This window comes from Onychostruthus taczanowskii, unplaced genomic scaffold (genome assembly GCF_017590055.1).
Source record: "Onychostruthus taczanowskii isolate IOZ18803 unplaced genomic scaffold, ASM1759005v1 scaffold251, whole genome shotgun sequence".
Lineage (NCBI taxonomy): Eukaryota > Metazoa > Chordata > Aves > Passeriformes > Passeridae > Onychostruthus > Onychostruthus taczanowskii.
The window spans coordinates 74,681-97,185 of record NW_024499808.1 but is presented as its reverse complement, the minus strand read 5'-3'; the positions used below and the strand labels follow the sequence as shown (position 1 = coordinate 97,185).

General features: G+C 61.0%; 2 protein-coding genes across 2 annotated transcripts; one reads left to right on the top strand and one right to left on the bottom strand.

Moving 5' to 3' along the window:
- The first annotated feature begins 1,911 nt into the window (after positions 1-1,911).
- On the top strand, positions 1,912-4,815 carry OPN1SW (opsin 1, short wave sensitive). The gene is made up of 5 exons (XM_041407063.1): positions 1,912-2,331; positions 2,938-3,106; positions 3,271-3,436; positions 3,790-4,029; positions 4,474-4,815. Exons 1-5 carry the CDS (start codon positions 1,989-1,991, stop codon positions 4,594-4,596), a joined length of 1,041 nt encoding a protein of 346 aa, XP_041262997.1. The 5' UTR covers positions 1,912-1,988; the 3' UTR covers positions 4,597-4,815.
- A 994-nt stretch (positions 4,816-5,809) lies between these two features.
- On the bottom strand, positions 5,810-22,288 carry CALU (calumenin). The gene is made up of 7 exons (XM_041407080.1): positions 22,148-22,288; positions 16,423-16,653; positions 12,297-12,490; positions 8,036-8,202; positions 7,874-7,934; positions 7,275-7,474; positions 5,810-7,183 (listed from the first exon to the last, which is right to left on the bottom strand). Exons 2-7 carry the CDS (start codon positions 16,641-16,643, stop codon positions 7,079-7,081), a joined length of 948 nt encoding a protein of 315 aa, XP_041263014.1. The 5' UTR covers positions 16,644-16,653; positions 22,148-22,288; the 3' UTR covers positions 5,810-7,078.
- Positions 22,289-22,505: the final 217 nt, after the last annotated feature.

The following is a 22,505-nucleotide window of genomic DNA, read 5'->3' as shown; positions in this document are numbered from 1 at the left end:
GGTGCCGGTGCTGCCGCCGCCAGGGCTCCATGCCCAGCACCTCCTGCTGCCCGGCAGCACCCCCGCGTCCCTTCCCCACTCCGTGCCGCCATCCCAGCACCCCAGGACCCCTGGGGCTGGAAAAGCCCTCCCAGCCCGTCCAGCCCCAGCCGTGCCTGACCCCCCTTGTGCCCTGAGAGCAGCTCCAGCCCTTCCTTGGCCACCGGCAGGGGTGGGCACCCGAAGCTCGCTGGCAGCCCCTGCCAAGCCTGACTGCTGCCATCGTGCCCGGCCCTGGCGGTGGGCGCTGGTGGGTGCTGGGGGTCCCAGCAGGGCTGGCGGTGCCGGTGCTGCCGCCGCCAGGGCTCCATGCCCAGCACCTCCTGCTGCCCGGCAGCACCCCCGAGTCCCTTCCCCACTCCGTGCCGCCATCCCGGCGGCATGCCCGGCCCCCGTGCCCCCCGCAGCCCCGGCCTCAGGGACCGCAGCTCCGCTGGGACACGGCGAGCACACGGGAGGGACGGGGGGACCCTTCGTGGGGTGTCTGTCCCCTGGGTCACCACCCTGTGACACACATTTGGGGGTGCCCCTCCGTGGGGATGAGCAGTACAGCACCAGCAGAGCTGACCTGCCCCAGTACAGCCCAGTACAGCCCAGTACGGCCCTGCTGAGCCCAGTACAGCCTGGTACCGTATGACCAGACTCAGTACAACCCAACAGGACACAGGACAATCCCGTGGCACAATACAGCCCAGTACAGCCCAGTGCAGCCCAGTACAGCCCAGTACAAACCAGCAGACTACAGGCCAATATGACCCAGTACAGCCCAGTAGAACACGGGCTGGGGGCTCAGCCCACCCAGTGCCTCCGTTCCTCCCCTGGCCCCATCCCTGGCCCATCCCTGAGCCCCCCTGGCCCCATCTCTGCCCCAGAGCTGGACAGAGCCCCAGGGTGGGCACCCCACACACACTCCCCAGGGGCACAGCGTCCCGGGATGTGTCCCTCTCCCCCTGACTGATCTCCCCCTTCCCTGGGGGTCCCCAGTGCCACAGTGCAGTCCCTGCACCGGCCTTTATAGGCGCCCCTGGCCCGGGGGGGGCCCTGTAATCCCCCCCTAAGCAGCTTCTGCTCATCCTTCCTGTTCCCCGGGGGTGCCACAGGCCGGGGGAGGGAGGGAAAGGGGGGAGGGAGGGCAGGAAACGCTGGGAGTCTTCTGGAACTTGAGTCCCAGCAGTGCACCCCCAAATGAGCCCCCATCAGTGATCCCCCAGCGCTGCACCCCCAAAATGAGCACCCCCTCTGAAACACCCCACCCCCAGCAGTGCCCCCGCAGTCTTCCCCTGCACCCCTTGATACCCCCAGACTCCCCCCACCTCACTTGGGATCTCCCCAGCACAGGGATCCCCCAAGCCCAGAACTGGGTACAATCGCTTGGGGGGGGGACACTTTTGGGGCACCCTGGGGTGCTGGGTGGGGCAGGGGGTGAGCTCATGAGGGAAACTCTGAGTTCTTCCCAAGGCATCCAGGGCTGGGCCTGGGGGACTGGGATCAAGGCTGGAGACTCCTGGGGACCCCTGGAGATACCTGGGGACAACTGGCCATTCTGGGGTGACCAGGACAGAGCTTGGGGACCCTCGGGCCACACTGAGGACCCCGCTGGGATCAGGACTAAAGTTGGGGACTTCTGGCTGTTGTGGTGGGACCAAGACTTGGGCTTGGGAACACCTGGGGACACCTGAACACCTGAGGAGGAGCAGGATCAAGCTTGGAGACCCCAGGGGACCCTCCCCACACCCAGATGTTGCGGGGAGCCCTTCTGCCCCCCCCCAAATCCTCCAGAGCACCGGCAATCGGCTCGACCCGGCTCAGGGGGCCGATTAGGGGCTGAGCCCGGTTTAGCCCACCCTAATCCCCAAGTTTGGCCGGGCTGAGCCCTGATCTCCCCTAAGCAGCTTTGGGGGCGCAGGGTATATCAGGGGGGTGGGCGCTCCCCCCCCGCCACCGCCGCCATGGACGAGGAAGAGTTCTACCTGTTCAAGAACCAGTCGTCGGTGGGGCCCTGGGATGGGCCCCAGTACCACATCGCGCCCAAGTGGGCCTTCTACCTGCAGACCATCTTCATGGGCCTGGTGTTCGTGGCGGGCACCCCCCTGAACGCCATCGTCCTCATCGTCACCATCAAGTACAAGAAGCTGCGGCAGCCGCTCAACTACATCCTGGTGAACATCTCCGTCAGCGGCCTCATGTGCTGCGTCTTCTGCATCTTCACCGTCTTCGTCGCCAGCTCCCAGGGATACTTTGTCTTCGGGAAGCACATGTGTGCCTTTGAGGGCTTTGCAGGGGCCACCGGAGGTACGAGGGGACCACGGGGCGCTCAGGCTGCTGCGGCCAGACACGATGGAGTGACCGCTGGGGGCTGCTGGGGCCAGAGGTGCCCACAGTGATCTCGTGGGGCTGTGGGAGGGGGGGTGACCACCATGGGCTCAAGGTATCGTTGGCCACCACATTCTGCTAAGGCTTTAGGAGTTGGGGTGACCACCACGGGCTGCGGTGGTGCAGGCATTGGGGTGACCTTCTGGACCTTTAGGAGCTGACCACTGTAGTCTGGTGGCACTATAGGAGTTGGGGTGACCACTGGGGTCTGGTGGAGCTGGAAGTGGGGGTGACCATCCTGTTCTTCTGGGGCTGGGGAAGTTGGGGTGATCATTGTGGTCTGGTGGGGCTGAAAGTGACAAAATGGGTAAGGGCCATGGGTAGGGTTGAGCCCTGTGATCTGTGGGGGCTGGAGGAGCTGGGGTGACCACTGAGGCCTGAAGGGAGGGGTGAGCACTACATTCTACTGGGGTCGTAGGACTTGGGGTGACCGGGGGGCCCGGGGGGCTATGGGAATTGCAGTGACCCCTAGCCCTGGTGGCCATGGGCAGTTGTGTGAGGCCAGTGGTGGCCTTGCTCCCCCAGGGATGGTGACAGGGTGGTCCTTGGCCTTCCTGGCCTTCGAGCGCTACATCGTCATCTGCAAACCCTTCGGCAACTTCCGCTTCAACTCCCGCCACGCGCTGCTGGTGGTGGCGGCCACCTGGATCATCGGCGTCGGCGTCGCCATCCCGCCCTTCTTCGGCTGGAGCAGGTGGGACACAGAGGTGTGGGGGGCAGGGGGTGGAACGGGGTGGCAAGGGGGGGGTCGTGGGGGTGCCAGGTGAGTGCTTGAGTGAGCAGAAGTGCCACGGGGTGCTGGGGGGGCACCGGGGGCTGCCCCACGGTGCAGAGTGGGGGCTGAGCACAGCTCTGCAGGTACATCCCCGAGGGGCTGCAGTGCTCCTGCGGCCCTGACTGGTACACGGTGGGCACCAAGTACAAGAGCGAATACTACACCTGGTTCCTCTTCATCTTCTGCTTCATCATCCCACTCTCCCTCATCATCTTCTCCTACTCCCAGCTGCTCAGCGCCCTGCGGGCCGTGAGTCCCGGGGGCACAGGGGACACAGGGGGCATTGGGGTCAGGCACACCTGTGGCTGAGAGCAAGGGATGGAGAGTGGAGAGGGGCTGGGGGGCAGGAGGGAGGGAGGGATGGAGAATTGACTGTGAGCAGGAAGGGAGGGCACGATGGGGAGAAGGAGGGAGGGAGAGCTGACTGGAGGGAGAGGTGACTGGAGGGATGAAGGGATGCAGGAAGGGAGGGGAGGTTACTTGGACAGAAGGCTGGGCAGGAGCACCGTCAGGAGCATGGGCAGGGCTCGGGGGGCTGCACAGGGGATGGGCAGGGGGCCAGCAGCCCGGGCAGGCCCAAGGTGTCCCTGTCCCTGTGGCAGGTGGCGGCGCAGCAGCAGGAGTCGGCCACGACGCAGAAGGCGGAGCGGGAGGTGTCGCGCATGGTGGTGGTCATGGTCGGCTCCTTCTGCATGTGCTACGTGCCCTACGCGGCGCTGGCCATGTACATGGTGAACAACCGCGAGCACGGCATCGACCTGCGCCTCGTCACCATCCCTGCCTTCTTCTCCAAGAGCTCCTGCGTCTACAACCCCATCATCTACTGCTTCATGAACAAACAGGTGACACCGGCGACACCGGGACACGGGCAGGGGGACGCCCAGGGACACCTGGTGATGGGGGCATCCAGGGCTGCCCAAGGATGTCTGAGGACCTGGGACACTCAGGGAGACCCAAGCATGGGGAACGCCCAGGGATACCCGTGTGAGGGGACACCTCAGGACGCTCAGCTAAGGGGATGACATTGGCAAGGGGGACACAGAGAAGACGGGGACACCCCAGGACACTGGGGCAGCAGGGACATGCAGGGGTGCCCAAGGACATTGGGGGACCAGGGACACCTGGGGATGGCGCATCCAGGAGCACTTGCACGGCTGGGGGTACCGTGACCCCAGGGACCCCAATGTGGCATCTGAGGGTGCGAGGACAGTGCCAGGGCTGGACACAGGACCCCCAGGCTGAGCTGTCCCCTCTCCTGTGACCCTGTGTCACCTGTGTCCCCGCAGTTCCGCGCCTGCATCATGGAGACGGTGTGCGGGCGGCCCATGTCAGACGACTCCGATGTGTCCAGCTCGGCCCAGCGCACCGAGGTCTCCTCTGTGTCCTCCAGCCAGGTCGGCCCCAGCTGAGGGGCTCCGGCACCGCCCCAGCCCCCGGGACCCCCGGCTGCCCCCCCGCTATCCCCCAGCTGCCCCCACCGAGGGGCTGGCTCTGCCCTGGGGGCCGGGGGCCCCGGCCAGCCTAGGATGTAGCGCGGGTGGGACAATAAACCACGGCCGCGGTCTGAGCGCAACGGGGACCCGCTGAGCACCCGGGACCTGTGGGACAGGGCACCCACGGCGTGGGCGTCTAGGGGCAGCCGTGCCCCACAGCAGGGTGGGAATGGGGGAGCCGGGGGCTGTGGGATGGGATGGAGGCCTTGGTGGAGGCTGTGCCCCATGGCTGGGTGGGATGGGGGTCCCAGGGGTGGCTGTGCCCCACTGCAGGGTGGGACAGGTCCTGGGAGCGGCTGTGCCCCACTGCAGGGAGAGAGGGTGGGTCCCAGGGGAAACTGTGCCCCACCGTGGGGCAGGATGGGTCCTGGAGGTGGCTGTGCTCCACGGTGGTGCCATGGTGGGACTCTGCTCCCTTGTCCCCCTTTAGGCCTCACACGCAGGGAGGGCAGGGAGGTGGGATGGTGCCACCCACCTCCACCTGTGGGGCTGGGGTGGGACCTAAGGGCCCCCATCCGTGGGGCTGAGCTCCCCATCCATGGGGCTGGGCCCCTCCATCTGTGTGGTAGGGGTGGGACTGAGCCCCCCCATCCATGGGGCTGGGCCCCCCATCTGTGGGGCTGAGCCCCCAGGGACTCTGCTCCCTTGTCCCCCTTTAGGCCTCACACGCAGGGAAGGCAGGGAGGTGGGATGGTGCCACCCACCTCCACCTGTGGGGCTGGGGTGGGACCTAAGGGCCCCCATCCGTGGGGCTGAGCTCCCCATCCATGGGGCTGGGCCCCTCCATCTGTGTGGTAGGGGTGGGACTGAGCCCCCCCATCCATGGGGCTAGGCCCCCCCATCTGTGTGGTAGAGGTGGGACTGAGCCCCCCCATCCATGGGGCTAGGCCCCCCCATCTGTGTGGTAGAGGTGGGACTGAGCCCCCCCATCCATGGGGCTGGGCCCCCCATCTGTGGGGCTGAGCCCCCAGGCCCCAGGGGCAGAAGTCCCACAGGCCTCGTGTGTCCCCACATCCCCACCCAGTTCCCCCCGCTCCCCTCCTCAGGGCCCCCCACTGCCCAAACCCTTCTGGCTCAGTCCAAGGGGGCTCTCCCAGATCCTGGTTTAGGGGGAAACAGGGAACTGGGGTCCGTCCCCCTCGGCCCATCGGGGGGTGAACAATTTTATTGAGTTCCAACCGATCCGGATCCCTTCAATCAGCCCGAGGAGAAAACCAAGGAATAAACCCGGAGGAGGCGAAAAATCCATGTCTGGAGTTGTCACAGGGCCCCAGATCCTCACGGATGGGAGCCGGGGGATGTTAGGAGAGGGGCTGTTGCAGAGCTGGGTGGCTGCACCAGAGGCTTTCCCAGGGTTCCAAAAATCACTTCCGCTGTCCCAAATCATCCCTGGTGTCCCAAACCAATCCTGACATTCCCGGATCACCCCCAGCATTCCCAGATTCCCAAGCGCTGCATGAGGCCATATTCCCGACCCACTTACCCCTGGATTTAGGGAGGGGAGGAAAAGGAGGAGCAGAAAGGGGAGGAGGAGGAGATAGAGATGGGAGGATCCGGTCAGCCCTTGGAAACCTTTGGGAAAGGATTTAAGGGAAAACCTGGGAATTTGGAGATGGCCGGGCCCGATTCCACGCAGCTCTGGTGGCTGCAGGGGGACAAACAACACAGAAGAGAGAAAACCTCGGGAACTGTCCCGGAGCGGGGTGGGATGAGGCCCTCCCCCAGAGGTCTGGGGGATTCAAGGCACTTGGAGCGGGGCTGGGGGAAGGGTCTTGCCCAGATCCCACGGAGCAGCCACAGGGGAGGAGGGTCCAACCTCCCTGGGGTCACCCCCTGGTCCTGCTGCTGCTCTGACGGTTTTTGGGGTTTTCAATGTTCACTTCTTTTCATTCCAATTTCACATCAGCGTTTCCACTTAATTCAATTTTACTTATTTGGTTCCAATTCCATTTCAATTTCAGTTTTCAACTTTGATTTCAGTGTTTAATTCCAATTCCATTTTTAATTCAAATTTCAGTCCAATTCAAATTCCAATTTTAATTTCAATTTCAACTTTAATTCCAATTCCAATTCTAATTTTTATTCCAACTGCAATTCCAATCCCAATCCCTCGGTGAACTTCCCACTCCCCCCCCAGGCCCCCTGGCCCCGCAGCCCCGGGCAGCCCCGTCGCTGCCCCCGCGCCAGGGGAGCTGTTCCCACACGTGGTAAAACCAAAACATACAAAAATAACCCAAAAGTCGTTAAAATCCGGGGAAAACCCACAACGAGACGAGCCCCGGGTGCCGGGGGAGTGTGGCTTTCCCGAGCCCCGTCCCCGGGAGCCGGGATGGGGTTTCTCGGCGGCAGGAGCGGCCTCGGCAGGGACGGAGCCCACAGACGGCTGCCGGCCTCGGGCCTAGAACTCGTCGTGCCGCACCAGCGCCTCCCCGAAGTCCGTGGCCTGGCTGCCCACGAACAGGTCTGACTTGTCCACGATCTCCTCCCGCGTCAGCTTCCCGTCCTGCAGGGAAGGCCACATCCCGCTATCGCCCCATCCCGCTATCGCCCCACGCCTCATCCCGCTCCCCGCGCCCCCCGAGCTGCTGGCCCACCTTGTCCTGGTCGGACTCGTAGACGAGGTGCCGGGCCTCAGCCTCGGCGTGGTCGTAGTCCGAGGGCAGGATCCAATCCTTGGTCTCCTCCTTGTCCATCTTCCCATCCCGGTTCTTGTCCCGGAACTCCACGAACTGCTCCCGCTCCGTCTTCACCCACTCAGGCTCGTCAGCATCACCGTCCTGGCTGTACATGTCACCTGGGGGACAGCAGGATCAGGATCGGCCCCACGGCCCTGTCCTCAGCCCAAGGACTGACCCAAAGCCTTGAGTTCCCTAAATCCATCCCAAAACCCCAAAGCACCACCTGGGTCACAATTTCACCCAAAAATCCTCGGTGGAGGCCTAGGAGCTCAGCCCAAGGACTGACCCAAAGCCTTGAGTTCCCTAAATCCATCCCCAGAACCCCAAAGAACCACCTGGGTCACAATTTCACCCGAAAATCCTCGGTGGAGGCCTAGGGACAGGTGGAAGTTGCAAGAGAGAACATTCTGTGAGGGGGAGGACTGGGAAGGACACGGTGGCAGAGGCTCCCACAGGACGGGGACACTGAGGGGACACGGACAGGACATGGAGCAGCAGCAGCACCAGTGTCTCACCGATGTACTCCTCCAGGTCAATGAAACCATCGCCGTTCTTGTCAATGTCCTCCATGGTTTCCTGCAAGAAGACGCCAGCGTGAGCCGGGCCCGAGGCAGTTCCTGCCCCTCAGTGACCACCCGCCACCAGAGCTTCCCAAAGTGCCTCTGTGCCGGCCCCACCTGCACAACGATGTCCTTCATGTAGTCGTACTCCTCGGGGTGCAGGAAGGCCGTGAACTCCTCCTTGGTGGCGGCCAGGTCCCCGTCCTTGTCGGCCATCTTGAAGCGCCGCTCGTCCCGCACCATCATCTGCTTGTAGTTGAAGCCGTCGTCGGGGTCCGGATCGTCTGGGAGGGAGCACAGGAGCACCCGGGTCAGCTCGGGCAGGGCGAGGACTCAGTAACCACCAGCACAGCCTAACCCAACCCAACATTCTCAGTTCAACCTCAGCTCAAGCTCAACCTCCTCTACTGAACCTCAGCTTCCTCTCAACTTCAACCTCAAGACAACTTCGATCACTCCAACCCAACCTCAACCTTCACCCCAAACCAACCTCAACCTCCTGAAAGTAACCTTCTCATCCTCAACTTCCTCAATGCAACCTCAACATCCTCCACTCAACCTCAACCTCAACTCAACTTCCTCCCTCTCAGCACGACCTCCTGATGCTTTGCCAGCAAAAGCTCAATTGCAGCCACCACCTCTCTCCTGTGCCCACTCCCAGGAGGAGGAGGAGCTGCGGAAGCCCTGGGATCATGACATTCCCAGGGAGAGGCCCCAAAAGACAGGGCTTGGGGGCTTTGGCCGGCACGGCCAGAGGCTCAACGTGAACTATTTTGGGAGGGGAATGTGTAAGGGGATCTCACTGGCTGCTGGCAGCGGCAGGGCAGGAGGCATCGGCTGGGTGGGACCGCGGGGCACGCGTGGCCGCTTGGCACAGCCCTGCAGCAGCAGGACAGGAGCTCTGGACACAGCAGTGTCCAGCAGCCCGTGGAGAACACGGATCCTGGGGGACACTGCCACGCTCTGCTTAAGTTAAACCAGAGCCAGGCCCCATCTAATAACAAGGTCCCAAAAGCCCTCATGTCCCTGCTCTGTTAGCTGGGACAAAAGGCAGCAATTGGGGAGGCCTGGATTAAGGGGCTTGGGATTCAAGGAGCTCTGGAGCATCCATTAAATATCCAAAGATTTTGACTTTAAGGCAGCTCTAGGGCAGAATGAACCCCAAATTCCCCATTCTGTTCCCAAGGTTTTGCCTTGAGAAGAGCATAGCCCCGAACAAGGAAACCTTCGGGACCAGTGCCATTAACAGATGATTTTTAATTGCTGCTGGGCTAATTAATGGGTTTGATGGGGGAGTGGTGGGGGGGCAGATGGGTTAAAAAGGGTTAAACCCTCCCAAATCCTTGGTCCCTGAGCTGGGAGAGGTTTGGAAGAGCACAGGGAGGGGAAGCAGACAGAGCCAGGGGGTTTTGCTCAGAGTATGGCAGCAAACCCACAAACTCAACCCAACATCTTGTGTCCTGGTTTTGGATCCCACCACGGGATTGAGGAATTAACAAAAACGGGAGTGGTGGTGATGATGATGATGATAATAATCTCATTTTGAAGGGAGTTTCAAAGGAATTTCCAGTCTCAGATAATGCTCTTGGACGTTTATCACTTGATATTCCCTGCTTCCCAGGACTCCCCCCAGCAGAACCCCACACTGCTCCGTGGCACTCCTGGGGGCCACCCAGTGACTCATCCTGGTGTGTAATTAATTAATTAATAAAACCACTCCCAGCACCTCATTCTGCTGACAAAACACCACATTCTGGACCCTCCAGAGCAGCCGAGGGCAATGCCTGGCCCCGTGCATCCCTTGGCCACGGGTCAACACTCAGGAGGCACTTCCAGAGGCATTCCAGCCCCACTGTGGCCAGGGAGGGGAGCGAGGAGAAGACAGGGGAACATTTTAGCAGCAAGGAGCTGTGGAAAAGCAATTCCTGCCGAGAGGAGCCGGAGCCAGACTGCGAGGCAGGATCCTCCCGGCGCTCTGTAAGGACACAAGTATGTGGGAGCAGCACGAGTGGAGGCTCCACCGGGGCCTGCCAAGGGCACGCAGCCTCCAGCCCTGCTCCAGCTCTGGAACCAGCCCTGCCGGGGCTGGGCACTCCCCAGACTGCGGGAGGGAACTGCTCCCTCAGGTCACTGAGGGGGCTCTGTTAATTCAGGGTTCTCTCTTTAAGGCTTTTCCTGGTTGGTGTTCACACTTTTCCCTATCCAACACCTGCAGGTCCAAAATGCCATCACAAACAGTGCTCAAACCCTTCCCAGGACCTCTCTGTCCCCTTCCAGGCTGGATTGACACAGGCAGATTAGCCCAGACCCCAGAAACCCGTGGCAAAGGGAGGTCTGGGAGGTGCTGCCCCAGCTCAGGGGTGTCACCAGGGTGGCCACCAGCACAGCAAATCCAGATCCTCCCCGATCCCCAGGGAGATGGATGGGCCTCCTGTGCAGCGGCTCCCCCTCTGCACATCCCGTGGAGCAGTTTGACTATTTTTGGCAATATTTAGGAAATTAGAGTGGATTCAACACTCCAGAGCTGCAGCTCCTCCACCCGGGCCAGTCTACAGTGCTGGAGGCCAGAGCTGGCACAGGGCTTGAGGGTTTACGGTTTTAACCCCAAAAGAGCTGCTGCTTCCCTCACTCCCAGGGATGCCTGAAGCCGTGCCACACTGCTGGCCCAGCACGTGTCCCAAAATCCCCCAATTCTGGGGTCTAACACTGCTCCCAGGACACGGGAAAGCAAATGAAATCTCTGCTAGTGGTTTTTTGGGTTTAGGGACACAATGGACACACCAAGGTGGATCCACAGCTGCAGACCAGTGGGTTCCACCTGCAGGTCCCAAATTCCCCCACAAGCCAGGAATTCCAAAGGGTTGGAAACCCCCATTCCCACATGCCATTCATCCCAAAATCACCTGGATTCAGCCCAGAGCTGCATTTGTCACCAGGGACATTAATAATGCCAAAGTGTGGCTGCAGAGGGGAAAAGGAGGGTGTGGGGTGTGTAAACTTTCCACTGGGGAGATTTCCATGTATTTTGGATTCTTTTCCTTGGATTTCTCTTTGCTAATGCCACCAGGAGGTCAATTTGTAGAGTTTTAGTGGTTTTAAAATGTAACATACTGGGGACATCTGCTCCACCTGGCCCCACATATACCAAGGCCACATCCTACATCATATTCCTGTGCTTATCCCAGGGAACAAATCCATCTCAGGTCAGCCAAGCGCCAGCCCAGCACAACTCCACACTCTCAATCACAACTTCCTCTGGGCCTCCCCAATCCAGGCCCCAAAGTCCCCCTGCACCACAACCTCACCTGGATCCACGTCCAGACCACCAACCATCACTCCATGATCCCCCCCTGATCCCTGACCACTGTGCCATGAGCCCACCCTGATCCCTGACCACTGCTGACCACTGTGCCACGAGCCCATCCTAATCCCTGACCACCCTCTGACCATCACTCCATGAGCCCACCCTGATCCATGGCCACCCTCTGACCATCACTCCATGAGCCCACCCCAATCCCTGACCACTGCTGACCACTGTGCCATGAGCCCACCCTGATCCCTGACCACTGCTGACCACTGTGCCACGAGCCCATCCTAATCCCTGACCACCCTCTGACCATCACTCCATGAGCCCACCCTGATCCATGGCCACCCTCTGACCATCACTCCATGAGCCCACCCTGATCCCTGACCACAAACTGACCATCACTCCATGAGCCCACCCCAATCCCTGACCACTGCTGACCACTGTGCCACGAGCCCATCCCAATCCCTGACCACAAATTGACCATCACTCCATGAGCCCCCCCTGATCCCTGACCACAAACTGACCATCACTCCATGAGCCCACCCCAATCCCTGACCACCCTCTGACCATCACTCCATGAGCCCACCCCAATCCCTGACCACCCTCTGACCATCACTCCATGAGCCCACCCTGATCCATGGCCACTCTCTGACCATCACTCCGTGAGCCCATCCCAATCCCTGACCACCCTCTGACCACCACTCCATGAGCCCACCCTGATCTCTGACCACTGCTGACCACTGTGCCACGAGCCCATCCCAATCCCTGACCACCCTCTGACCATCACTCCGTGAGCCCACCCTGATCTCTGACCACTGCTGACCACTGTGCCACGAGCCCATCCCGATCCGCCTCCCTCTCTGACCATCACTCCGTGAGCCCATCCCAATCCCTGACCACCTTCTGACCATCACCCCATGAGCCCACCCCAATCCCTGACCACTGCTGACCACTGTGCCATAAGCCCATCCCGATCCGCCTCCACCCCACCGACGCCTGGTGACCCAAAGCAGAGCAGGACATCCCAGCTGCTGGCTCCAGGAAAGGCCCGTCCCAAGAGCCAGGACCTACCCAGGATATATCCATAGGTGGCATTTTTATACTCCTCCCAGGAAACAAGCCCGTCCTCGTTGAGGTCATGGCCCTTCCACTGGCGCTCCACATCCTCGTAAATCCAGCGCTTTTGGGCAAACTTGATCCAGGCTTTCAGCTCCTCCACTGTCACAAACCCGTCTCCATCCTCATCTATCTTCCCTACAATCTTCCTGTGGGAAACACAGAGAAATGCAGCAAAAGTTTAAAAAACTGAGAGGTTAGCAGGGAGGGAATGGGAAGGGGCAGAGGGGGCAAGTTGAGGTCATTACAGAATTTGGGAATTCAACCATTTGGAGAGTTTATCCTTAAAACCAACATATGGTTCAGCTGCCAAAACTTCGGCTCAGACATGAAAATCCTGGGCTCGGCCACTTTTGGACCACTGAAGTTTTGGTTTCTTCAGAAGTTATGAGTTTTAGGGGAAAAACTTCCTTTTAAGCCCCTGGAAAGACCCATCCACACGTCCCTTGACCAAGACGGTGCAGGTGATGAGCACGGACCCATATTTATATTAAAAATGGGAATATCGGCTCTGCCTCTCCTGGTGACGCCAGGAGAAAGTTTGAGGTGGTTATGAAATTTGCAGATTCAACCATCTGAAAAGTTCACCTTCAAAACCAACATTTGGGTTAGCTACCAAAAAGCAAGGTCAGCTGCCAGAACTCTGTTTTGGACGCAGAAAACACTGGCTCAGACATGGAAATCGCCAGCTTGGCCACTCTTGAACCACTCATGTTTTGGCTCCTTCTGGAATTACGGATTTTAGGGGAAAAGCTTCCCTGTCAAACCTTAGGAAAGCTCCACCTGCACGCCGTCCCGCCCCGGGGATGCACATTTCGGGAAGAGCGGGAGGTTTGGCTCTGCGCGGGAGCCGGAGCCGCCCAAGGCCAGCGGAGCAGCGCCGGTGCCGGGCCGGTCCCGCCCGCTGCCGACACCGGAGCCGCAGCCCCGGAGCCGCGTGCCTCCGTTATTTTTAGCAGCAGCTGTAGGAAAGGCCGGCAGGAATGCAGCATCCAGGGGCAGATGGAGCCGGGGGGTGGGGGCTGCTTGATCCGCAGCACTCGCTCCCCGGAGCGCACCGCCTCCGTGCTGGGCACGTTCTGGGCTGCTCGGGTGAAAATCAGGGCTGACAGTCCCAAAATCCTTTGTCTGGTGAAGCAGGATCCCGCTTTTTTTCCTCTAACATGAAGGCTTAACGGAAAACAGTTCAGGAATCCTGACCTCCAGCCCAGGTATTTGAGGAATTTTAGAAGACAGGTGGAAAATATGGAATTTTAAATTTTAGATCACCGCCAGGACAATTAATTCCAAAGATATTGATGCGAAGGGAAAACCGGGCACCGGAGCCACCCACGCTCACACCCAGGTTTCCGTGTTTCAGAATTGCCTTGGTCTGGGAAAACCAGGAATTCCTCTGTGGCACAAAGGATGTTCCTGGAATGAGAAGCTGGAGAGAGACTGGAAGAACAAGGGGAGAATGTGGAATTTAGCTCTGACAGTGAGAGGCCAGAGTGGGGGCAGTGGGCAGGGCTTGGAGACCTGAGTGATTTTAAAGAGAAATATATAAAATAAGTATGTAAATATAAAAAACAGCTCATCGATAGTGCCCAAATTTATGCAGAAGTATGTGAAATATTATAGAAATATTTCGGAATTGTATATATCAATGTGCAAAGTGTCCCTTCTGATATTTCTGATCAAACACAGAAATATGCAAAATGTCACATAAATATTCAGAATTTTCCATATACATATACAACAAGTCAATATTATAACCAGTATTATAAAATCAGTATTATGAAATTCTGCATAGGATTATGTAAAATATCACACGGATATTGAACATTTGTCCATGTAAATATATAAACAACAAATAAATCTATCAAATCCTTCCTATTTCAGGGAAAAAAATTCCGTGCTTCCCTCTCACAAGAAGGTACACCACCGGCAACGGGATTTATTAGGGAAAGTCCCTGGAATGGAGGACCAGAGCTGGCAGGGGCTGGTGGCCAGGCAGTTTTTCCAGGGCAGTTTCTAGAGGGTTAATCAGGGAACAGCTTCCCAGGGAAGCCAAACCCTGTCCAGCCCAGAGCAGTGCTCAGGAAGCTGGCAGCCCTCCTCCCCACCCTGCTCCGGGGGCTGGCACAGCTGCTCCCGGCTGCTTTCCCAGGGCAGCAGCCACCAAACCAGCCCCTGCGCTTTCCCAAAAGCCCTGCAAGGGCGGGCGCAGCTGCTCCCCGTTCCCACTGCCCGCTCCAAGGGACGGCCGGCGCTGCCAGGGCCGGGACGCACCGGGCAGCGCTGCCAAAGCCCGGCCCGGGGCAGCAGGGAGCAGAGCCGGGCACAGCCCGCCGGGGCACGGAGCTCACCGAGGGCTTACGGAAGGCCACCGGCTTGGCATGGCAGAGCTGGCCCCGCGGACAGCCTGGGGGTGGATGTTTGTGCGCAGGCAGGGCGGTAAATCCCCGATGGAACTCGGCAGAACAATGGGATTGAGCCGTGACAGCTCTGGGATCGCAGCCCTGGCATCGGGGAGGCCCAGCTTCCCTCGGATCTGACGCTGCTCCAGGGGCATCGAGGCACTCCCTCTGATTGTGCCAGCAGGCAAAAAAGGAGGCAAAAAGTCTCCTGGATCCTCTATTTTGGAGCTTATGGAGCAACCAGGGCCTGGCTCCAAGGGATCAAGGGGTTTTCCAGTTTAAATTGTCCCTGGAGGGAGGAAATTCCCAATTTCCTCCGGCCACGAAGTGCTGGGGGAGAGGCCAGCACCTCCTTCCCACTGGGGGCCTGGGCGATCCATAGGGATGGATGGAACATGGCACACCCTGCCCTGCACATCCCGCTGTGGGAATTGGCTCACTCTGGAAGTGTCCCCAGCATCCACATGTGGTTGAGCTTTTCTTTCCCATCAGGAAGCACCATAACCAAGAAACAGCCCAAAATTCACCACGGGCTGTGGTAGGTGCTGCTCCATCAGCAGCAGCAAGGTCGGGATGCTTGGCTTAAAAAATCGAGTCTGACTAAAAAAGGAGAGATTCAGGTGGAATCTTGGGAAGGAATTCCTGCCTGGGAGGGTGGGCAGGCCCTGGCACAGGGTGCCCAGAGCAGCAGGGGCTGCCCCTGCATCCCTGGCAGTGCCCAAGGCCAGGCTGGACACTGGGGCTGGAGCAGCCTGGGGCAGTGGCAGTGTCCCTGCCATGGCAGGGTGGCACTGCAGGGGCTCTGAGGTCCCATCCCGCACAAACCATTCCATGAATACCCAGCCAAAGGCACCCAGTTCCAAGGTGACTAGAGCCCAGCATCCCGAGCCTCCGTCCCCCAGGCCCCCCACCCTGCTGGAGGCTGCAGTTCCCAGGTTTGAGCCACCCCGAGCCCCAGAACAACTGCTGCGGGGGCACCCGGCCCTGCGCGGCTCCCGGAACCATCCCGGGCCGGATCCCAGGGGAAGAACGGCCAGATCCCGGGGGAAGAACGGCCAGAGCCCAGGGGAAGAACGGCCAGAGCCCAGGGGAAGAACGGCCACATCCCGGGGGAAGAACGGCCACATCCCAGGGGAAGAACGGCCGGATCCCAGGGGAAGAACGGCCGGATCCCAGGGGAAGAACGGCCGGATCCCAGGGCAGGCACAGCCAGATCCCAGGGGAAGAACGGCCGGATCCCAGGGCAGGCACGGCCAGATCCCAGGGGAAGAACGGCCAGAGCCCAGGGGAAGAATGGCCAGAGCCCAGGGGAAGAACGGCCAGATCCCAGGGGAAGAACGGCCATATCCCAGGGGAAGAACGGCCGGATCCCAGGGCAGACGTGGCCATCCTGGGGTCCCAGCAGAGACACTGGAGGAGGAATCTCCACACAGGCTGTTTTCCCAACTCCCATCCAACTTCCAGCTGAGAAGTCCCAGTGATCCCAGGGGCTCCAGAGAACAGGAGCAAGCACGGCACAGTGCAGAACCCCCGTCTGCTCTGGAGTTTTGGGGAATGCCTGGCACAGGAAATGGCTCCGGGTGACTCTGGGGAATTCCTAGGCCGGGAGCGGGGCCTGCCGCAGGGGGAGCTTGCACGCGTGGCTGCGCTCCCGCTCCGGAAGGCCGGGACGCTGTCCTTACCCCAGGCGCTCTTTGCTCTCCTCCGGCGTGAGCTGGTCGAAGCTCTTGGCCTCGTCGGCGCCCAGGAAGGCGTCGTGGTCGTAGTCGAAGCTCTGGGCGTCGTCGTGCTCGCGGGCGCTGAGCGGGGCCTCGCGCACCACCCGCTCCTTGCGCTCCGTGGGCTTGGCCGAGCCGCACAGCGCCCACACGCCCAGGCACAGCAGGAGCCGCGGGAACCGCATCGTGCCGGGCCTGCGGGGACAGGGACGAGCCGTGGGACAGGGACACTGGGACACCGCCGTGGGACAGGGACACGGCCGCGGGACAGGGACGCCGCCGTGGCGCAGGGACACTGGGACCCCGCCGTGGGACAGGGACACGGCCGCGGGACAGGGACGCCGCCGTGGCGCAGGGACACTGGGACCCCGCCGTGGGACAGGGACACGGCCGCGGGACAGGGACGCCGCCGTGGCGCAGGGACACTGGGACCCCGCCGTGGGACAGGGACACGGCCGCGGGACAGGGACGCCGCCGTGGCGCAGGGACACTGGGACCCCGCCGTGGGACAGGGACACGGCCGCGGGACAGGGACGCCGCCGTGGCGCAGGGACACTGGGACCCCGCCGTGGGACAGGGACACGGCCGCGGGACAGGGACGCCGCCGTGGCGCAGGGACACTGGGACCCCGCCGTGGGACAGGGACACGGCCGCGGGACAGGGACGCCGCCGTGGCGCAGGGACACTGGGACCCCGCCGTGGGACAGGGACACGGCCGCGGGACAGGGACGCCGCCGTGGCGCAGGGACACTGGGACCCCGCCGTGGGACAGGGACACGGCCGCGGGACAGGGACGCCGCCGTGGCGCAGGGACACTGGGACCCCGCCGTGGGACAGGGACACGGCCGCGGGACAGGGACGCCGCCGTGGCGCAGGGACACTGGGACCCCGCCGTGGGACAGGGACACGGCCGCGGGACAGGGACGCCGCCGTGGCGCAGGGACACTGGGACCCCGCCGTGGGACAGGGACACGGCCGCGGGACAGGGACGCCGCCGTGGCGCAGGGACACTGGGACCCCGCCGTGGGACAGGGACACGGCCGCGGGACAGGGACGCCGCCGTGGCGCAGGGACACTGGGACCCCGCCGTGGGACAGGGACACGGCCGCGGGACAGGGACGCCGCCGTGGCGCAGGGACACTGGGACCCCGCCGTGGGACAGGGACACGGCCGCGGGACAGGGACGCCGCCGTGGCGCAGGGACACTGGGACCCCGCCGTGGGACAGGGACACGGCCGCGGGACAGGGACGCCGCCGTGGCGCAGGGACACTGGGACCCCGCCGTGGGACAGGGACACCGCCGGGGGACAGGGACACTGGGCCACTGCCGTGGGCCAGGGACACTGCTGTGGGACAGGGACATTCCAAAATGGTGGGACGTGGGACAGGGACACCGCCATGGCACAGGGACACTGGGACACTGCCGTGGGACAGGGACACAGCCATGGGACAGGGACACTGGGACACCACCGTGGAACAGGGACACTGGGACACTGCCGTGGGACAGGGACACTGCTGTGGGACAGGGACACCGCCGTGGCACAGGGACACAGCCGTGGCACAGAGACACTGCCGTGGGACAGGGACACTGGGACACTGCCGTGGGACAGGGACACTGGGACACCGCTGTGGGACAGGGACACCGCCGTGGCACAGGGACACCGCCATGGGACAGGGACACTGCTGTGGGACAGGGACACCGCCGTGGCACAGGGACACAGCCGTGGCACAGAGACACTGCCATGGCACAGGGACACCGCTGTGGCACAGGGACACTGGGACAGGGACACTGCCGTGGGACACCGCCGTGGGATGAGGACATCGCCGTGGGACGGGGACACTGTGATGGGATGGGGACAGTGGGACAGGGACACTGCCACGGGACAGGGACACCAGGACGGGCACCAGGCAGCGCCAGGGCCAGAACAGGGAGGGACAGGACTAGGGCGTGTTGCCGAGGAAAAATGGGGATTAGGGCAGGTTTTTTGGGAAGAATAGGGTTTAGGGACAGTTATCTTGGAAAAATTAGGGATTAGGGCAAATTATCTGGGAGAAATGGGGATTAGGGCATGTTATTGGGAAAAAAAACAGATTAATAATAATACAGATGATGTGAGCAAAAATGATGAATTAATCCAGATGATCTGGATAAAATGATAAAAATGGATTGTCTGGGCAAAGATGATTATTTAATGCAGATTGTCTGGGAAAAATGGGGAATTACTGCACGTTATTCGAGAAAATGGAGAATTAGTGCAGATTTGTGTGGGCACAAATGACTCATAAATGCAAATTATGGGGGAAAATGATTAATATTCTCAAGTCAAGTTGATTAACTGATCCTAATTATCAGGGCACTGTAATGAACTGATGTGGGTTATCTGGGCAAAAGTGATTCACTGACACAGATTATCGGGGCACAGGGATTCATTAACACAGATTATCAGGGCACAGTAACTAATTAACACAGATTATCGGGGCACAGGGATTCATTAACACAGATTATCAGGGCACAGTAACTAATTAACACAGATTATCGGGGCACAGGGATTCATTAACACAGATTATCAGGGCACAGGGAATTTCCAGCCCCGGTGCACGTGGGCAATGTCCCGTTTGCCCAGAGCTGCTCCCGACCCCATCCCAGAGCGGCAGCTGGGCTGGGAAGGGACCCAGGGGTGGGGAAAGGGGTCCTGGCAGGAAGGAAGGAAGGAAGTGGATCCAGATGGGGGGAATGAAGGATGTGCCCCCCCCCACATCCCCTCCCCAAGCCCTGGTGCTCCCCCAGACCCACCTCGGGTGAATCCTCCCCCACACATCCCACTCCGGAACCCGCCTGACCAAACCACCCAAATGTGCCTGGGATCCATGGCAGCTCTGGAAGGATTCCAGAGGCTCATCCCTTCAAATCCCAGCAGAAACTCAGGTGTTCCCCATGCTCATCACTGAGATCCCAACTTAGATCCCATCATAGATCCAGGTGTTCCCCATCCTGATCTCTTTAAATTTCAGTCCAGGCATTCATCATCCTGGTGTATTTAGCCTTAAATTTTAACCAAGATATTTCTGGGTTTTAACTCTTTCACTATAAATTACATTTATACATCAAATAACAGATATTCACCATCCAGAGCTCTTAAATGCAAATTTAATTCAATATATTCCTCATCCCTATTGCTTTAACCTAAATTTAAACCCAAGATATTCCCCATCCTTACCCCTTTAAATATGCATCCAGGTCTTCCCCATCCAGAGGTCTTAAACATAAATGTAAACCCAGGTACTGCCATTCCTTATTTCTTTAAGTCTGTGGTTTAAAATCCAGGTATTCCCCTTTAGCCTGAACCTCAGCCCTTTAACCTAAGCTCACATCAAGGAGTTCTGCCCTGGGAGTGACTCAGGAATGACCAGGAGTGACCTGGGACTGGTCCCACATCAAACCAAGACAGTGGTGGCAGGACATGGGGGAAAGGAGGTGGAAAAGCCCTTTCCTTCCTTTCTTTGAATGAGGATTTATCAGACCATTGAGAAAATCCACAAGCTTCAATTCCTTGGAAGTGGGGAAGAAGGGGGGATTTGTGTGACAAAGAGTAAAAGTCACTTTTTTAGTGTTTCTGGGAAGGGGAAACCTTCCAGGAGGGAAAGCCAGTGCCAGGTGTACGTGGAGTTCTGGATATCCCTGTCCCCAGGAGCTGACTCCTGCTCCTTTGGCTATCCCTGTCCCCAGGAGCTGACTCCTGCTCCCTTGGGATATCCCTGTCCCCAGGAGCTGACTCCTGCTCCCTTTGGCTATCCCTGTCCCCAGGAGCTGACTCCTGCTCCCTTTGGATATCCCTGTCCCCAGGAGCTGACTCCTGCTCCCTTTGGATATCCCTGTCCCCAGGAGCTGACTCCTGCTCCCTTTGGATATCCCTGTCCCCAGGAGCTGACTCCTGCTCCCTTTGGATATCCCTGTCCCCAGGAGCTGACTCCTGCTCCCCTGGGCACATCCCAGCAGCCAGGGCCTGCCCAGCTCCATGCTGATCCCAGGATCAGCCCAGCCTGGAGCACAGAGTGACCTGGAACAGGTCAAACTGCCCGATTTTATCTGCCAGTGTCCACACAGAGCCCGGAGGCACTTGGAAGTGATTAAAGAGGGACAATCCAAGCTCCAGCCAGATCCAGGCACTGCTGGGTGCCAGGAAAGGTGCTCAGAGAGACCAAAACCCACAAGCCCACGGTTATCCACAAAGGATGCTCCAGCAGCTCCTGCTGACCGAGGGATGGGCCCTGTGGGGATCCCAACCTGAGGGAGGGCAGAGCCCCTCTCCTCCCAAAGGGCCTTTGGCCCTTTCCTCCAGATAAAGAGTCTCTGGGTGAACTGCAGGGAAGTCGGGAGCAGTGGGGGAAGATGTGGGGGTCAGAATGGGGGCCCAGACCCTCCGCTGGGGAGGAACTCAGGATTCCACAGGGCTAGGTGGGATACTGATGGAGGACCTTGAGATTCCAAGGATGCTGATGGAGAAACTCGGGATTTCAGGTGGTTTTGATGGGCTGTCAGTGGAGGAACTTGGGATGCCAGGTGGGTTTGCTGTAATATTGATGGAAAAACCCAGAATTCCCATTGGGTTTGCTAGGGTACTGACAGAGGACCTCAGAATCCTGCACTGGGCTTGGAACAGTGGTGACATTTAGAGGAAACTGGTGGGAAGAAGCCCCTCTGGACACACATTTCCCACGTGGGAGGCCAACAGTATCCCATAAAACCCGCACAGGTAACACAGTTTGTTCAGGTTTGGGAATCAGCCTGCTTCGGCTTTTTACGGGATGGATCCCATTGGAGCAGCCAAGGAACAATTAGCTGGGACCCCACGGTGCCACCCCGGGGGACGAGGGGAATCCCAGCCCTGAGAAGGATGTGGGGAGACATGGAAGCACAACCAATCCCGGGGCACAAACGGGCTGCTCCTGCCCCAAACCGGCCCCAGCGCTCCGGGGTCACTGAGAGCTGCGGGACAGGAGCACGGCCTTGGGGTGGCACCGCCCGGTGTCCCAGGGGTCCCACAGCCCGGTGCCCCGGGGGTCCCACACCCCGGTGTCCCGGCGTCCCAGGGGTCGCACAGCCCGGCGTCCCGATGCCCCGGGGGTCCCACAGCCCGGTGTCCCGGGGGTCCCACAGCCCGGTGTCCCGGGGGTCGCACAGCCCGGTGCCCCGGGGGTCGCACAGCCCGGTGTCTCGGTGTCCCGGGGGTCCCACAGCCCGGTGTCCCGGTGGCCCCACAGCCCGGTGCCCCGGGGGTCGCACAGCCCGGTGTCTCGGTGTCCCGGGGGTCCCACAGCCCGGTGCCCCGGGGGTCCCACAGCCCGGTGTCCCGGTGTCCCGGGGGTCCCACAGCCCGGTGCCCCGGGGGTCGCACAGCCCGGTGTCCCGGCGGATAACGCCCAGGGGAGGCGATGGATTCCCGCGGGCCGGTCCCGCCCGGGTCGCGAGATGCCGACGGGGCTCCGTCCCCGGGACCGGCGGTCCCGACCGGCCCAGCCCACCCGCCCCGGGCCAGGTCACGGGCGGCCCTGGGACTCGGCACCGCGCAGCGGGACGGGCCGCAGGAGTCGCGGACGCGGCGGCGCCGCCGCTCCCGCCCGTTCCCATGGAGACCGGGCCCGGCGCTGCCGCCGCCGCGTTACCGCCACACCGCAGCCCATCTCTCACCGTCCCCACCGCCGCTGCCGCCGCCGCCGCCGCTCCGCGCACCGGAAATCGGCGCCGCGCCACGCCGCACGGCCCCCCGCGCTCCCTCCCTGCCCACCAATCACGGGCAGGCCACGCCTCCTCCTCGGCACCGATGCGGGCCTCGATTGGTCTCTTCTGCCGCCACTCCGCCCCTCTGCCCGCCCCCGCCTCTCGCCCCGCCCCTCGCGCCCTCCTCCGGCCCCTCTCCCTCCGGCCCCGCCCACCCCGCCGGAGACGCGGGCGCTGATTGGCTGGAAAGCGCCACGTCCTCAGGCGCGCGCCGGCCGCCGGCCCCGCCCACCGGGGCACCCCGCGCCGCACTGCGCACGCGGGAAAG

Bases quoted from the DNA above. Each gene is read 5' to 3' on its own strand.
- CALU (XM_041407080.1), bottom strand. From the start codon at position 16,643: ATGCGGTTCCCGCGGCTCCTGCTGTGCCTGGGCGTGTGGGCGCTGTGC. The intron at 8,203-12,296 runs GTAGGTCCTGGC...GCTCCCTCCCAG, and splicing joins CACCTATGGATATATCCTGG to ACGATCCGGACCCCGACGAC. The intron at 7,475-7,873 runs GTGAGACACTGG...GCTGTCCCCCAG, and splicing joins TGACCTGGAGGAGTACATCG to GTGACATGTACAGCCAGGAC.
- OPN1SW (XM_041407063.1), top strand. From the start codon at position 1,989: ATGGACGAGGAAGAGTTCTACCTGTTCAAGAACCAGTCGTCGGTGGGG. The intron at 3,107-3,270 runs GTGGGACACAGA...ACAGCTCTGCAG, and splicing joins CCCTTCTTCGGCTGGAGCAG to GTACATCCCCGAGGGGCTGC. The intron at 4,030-4,473 runs GTGACACCGGCG...GTGTCCCCGCAG, and splicing joins ACTGCTTCATGAACAAACAG to TTCCGCGCCTGCATCATGGA.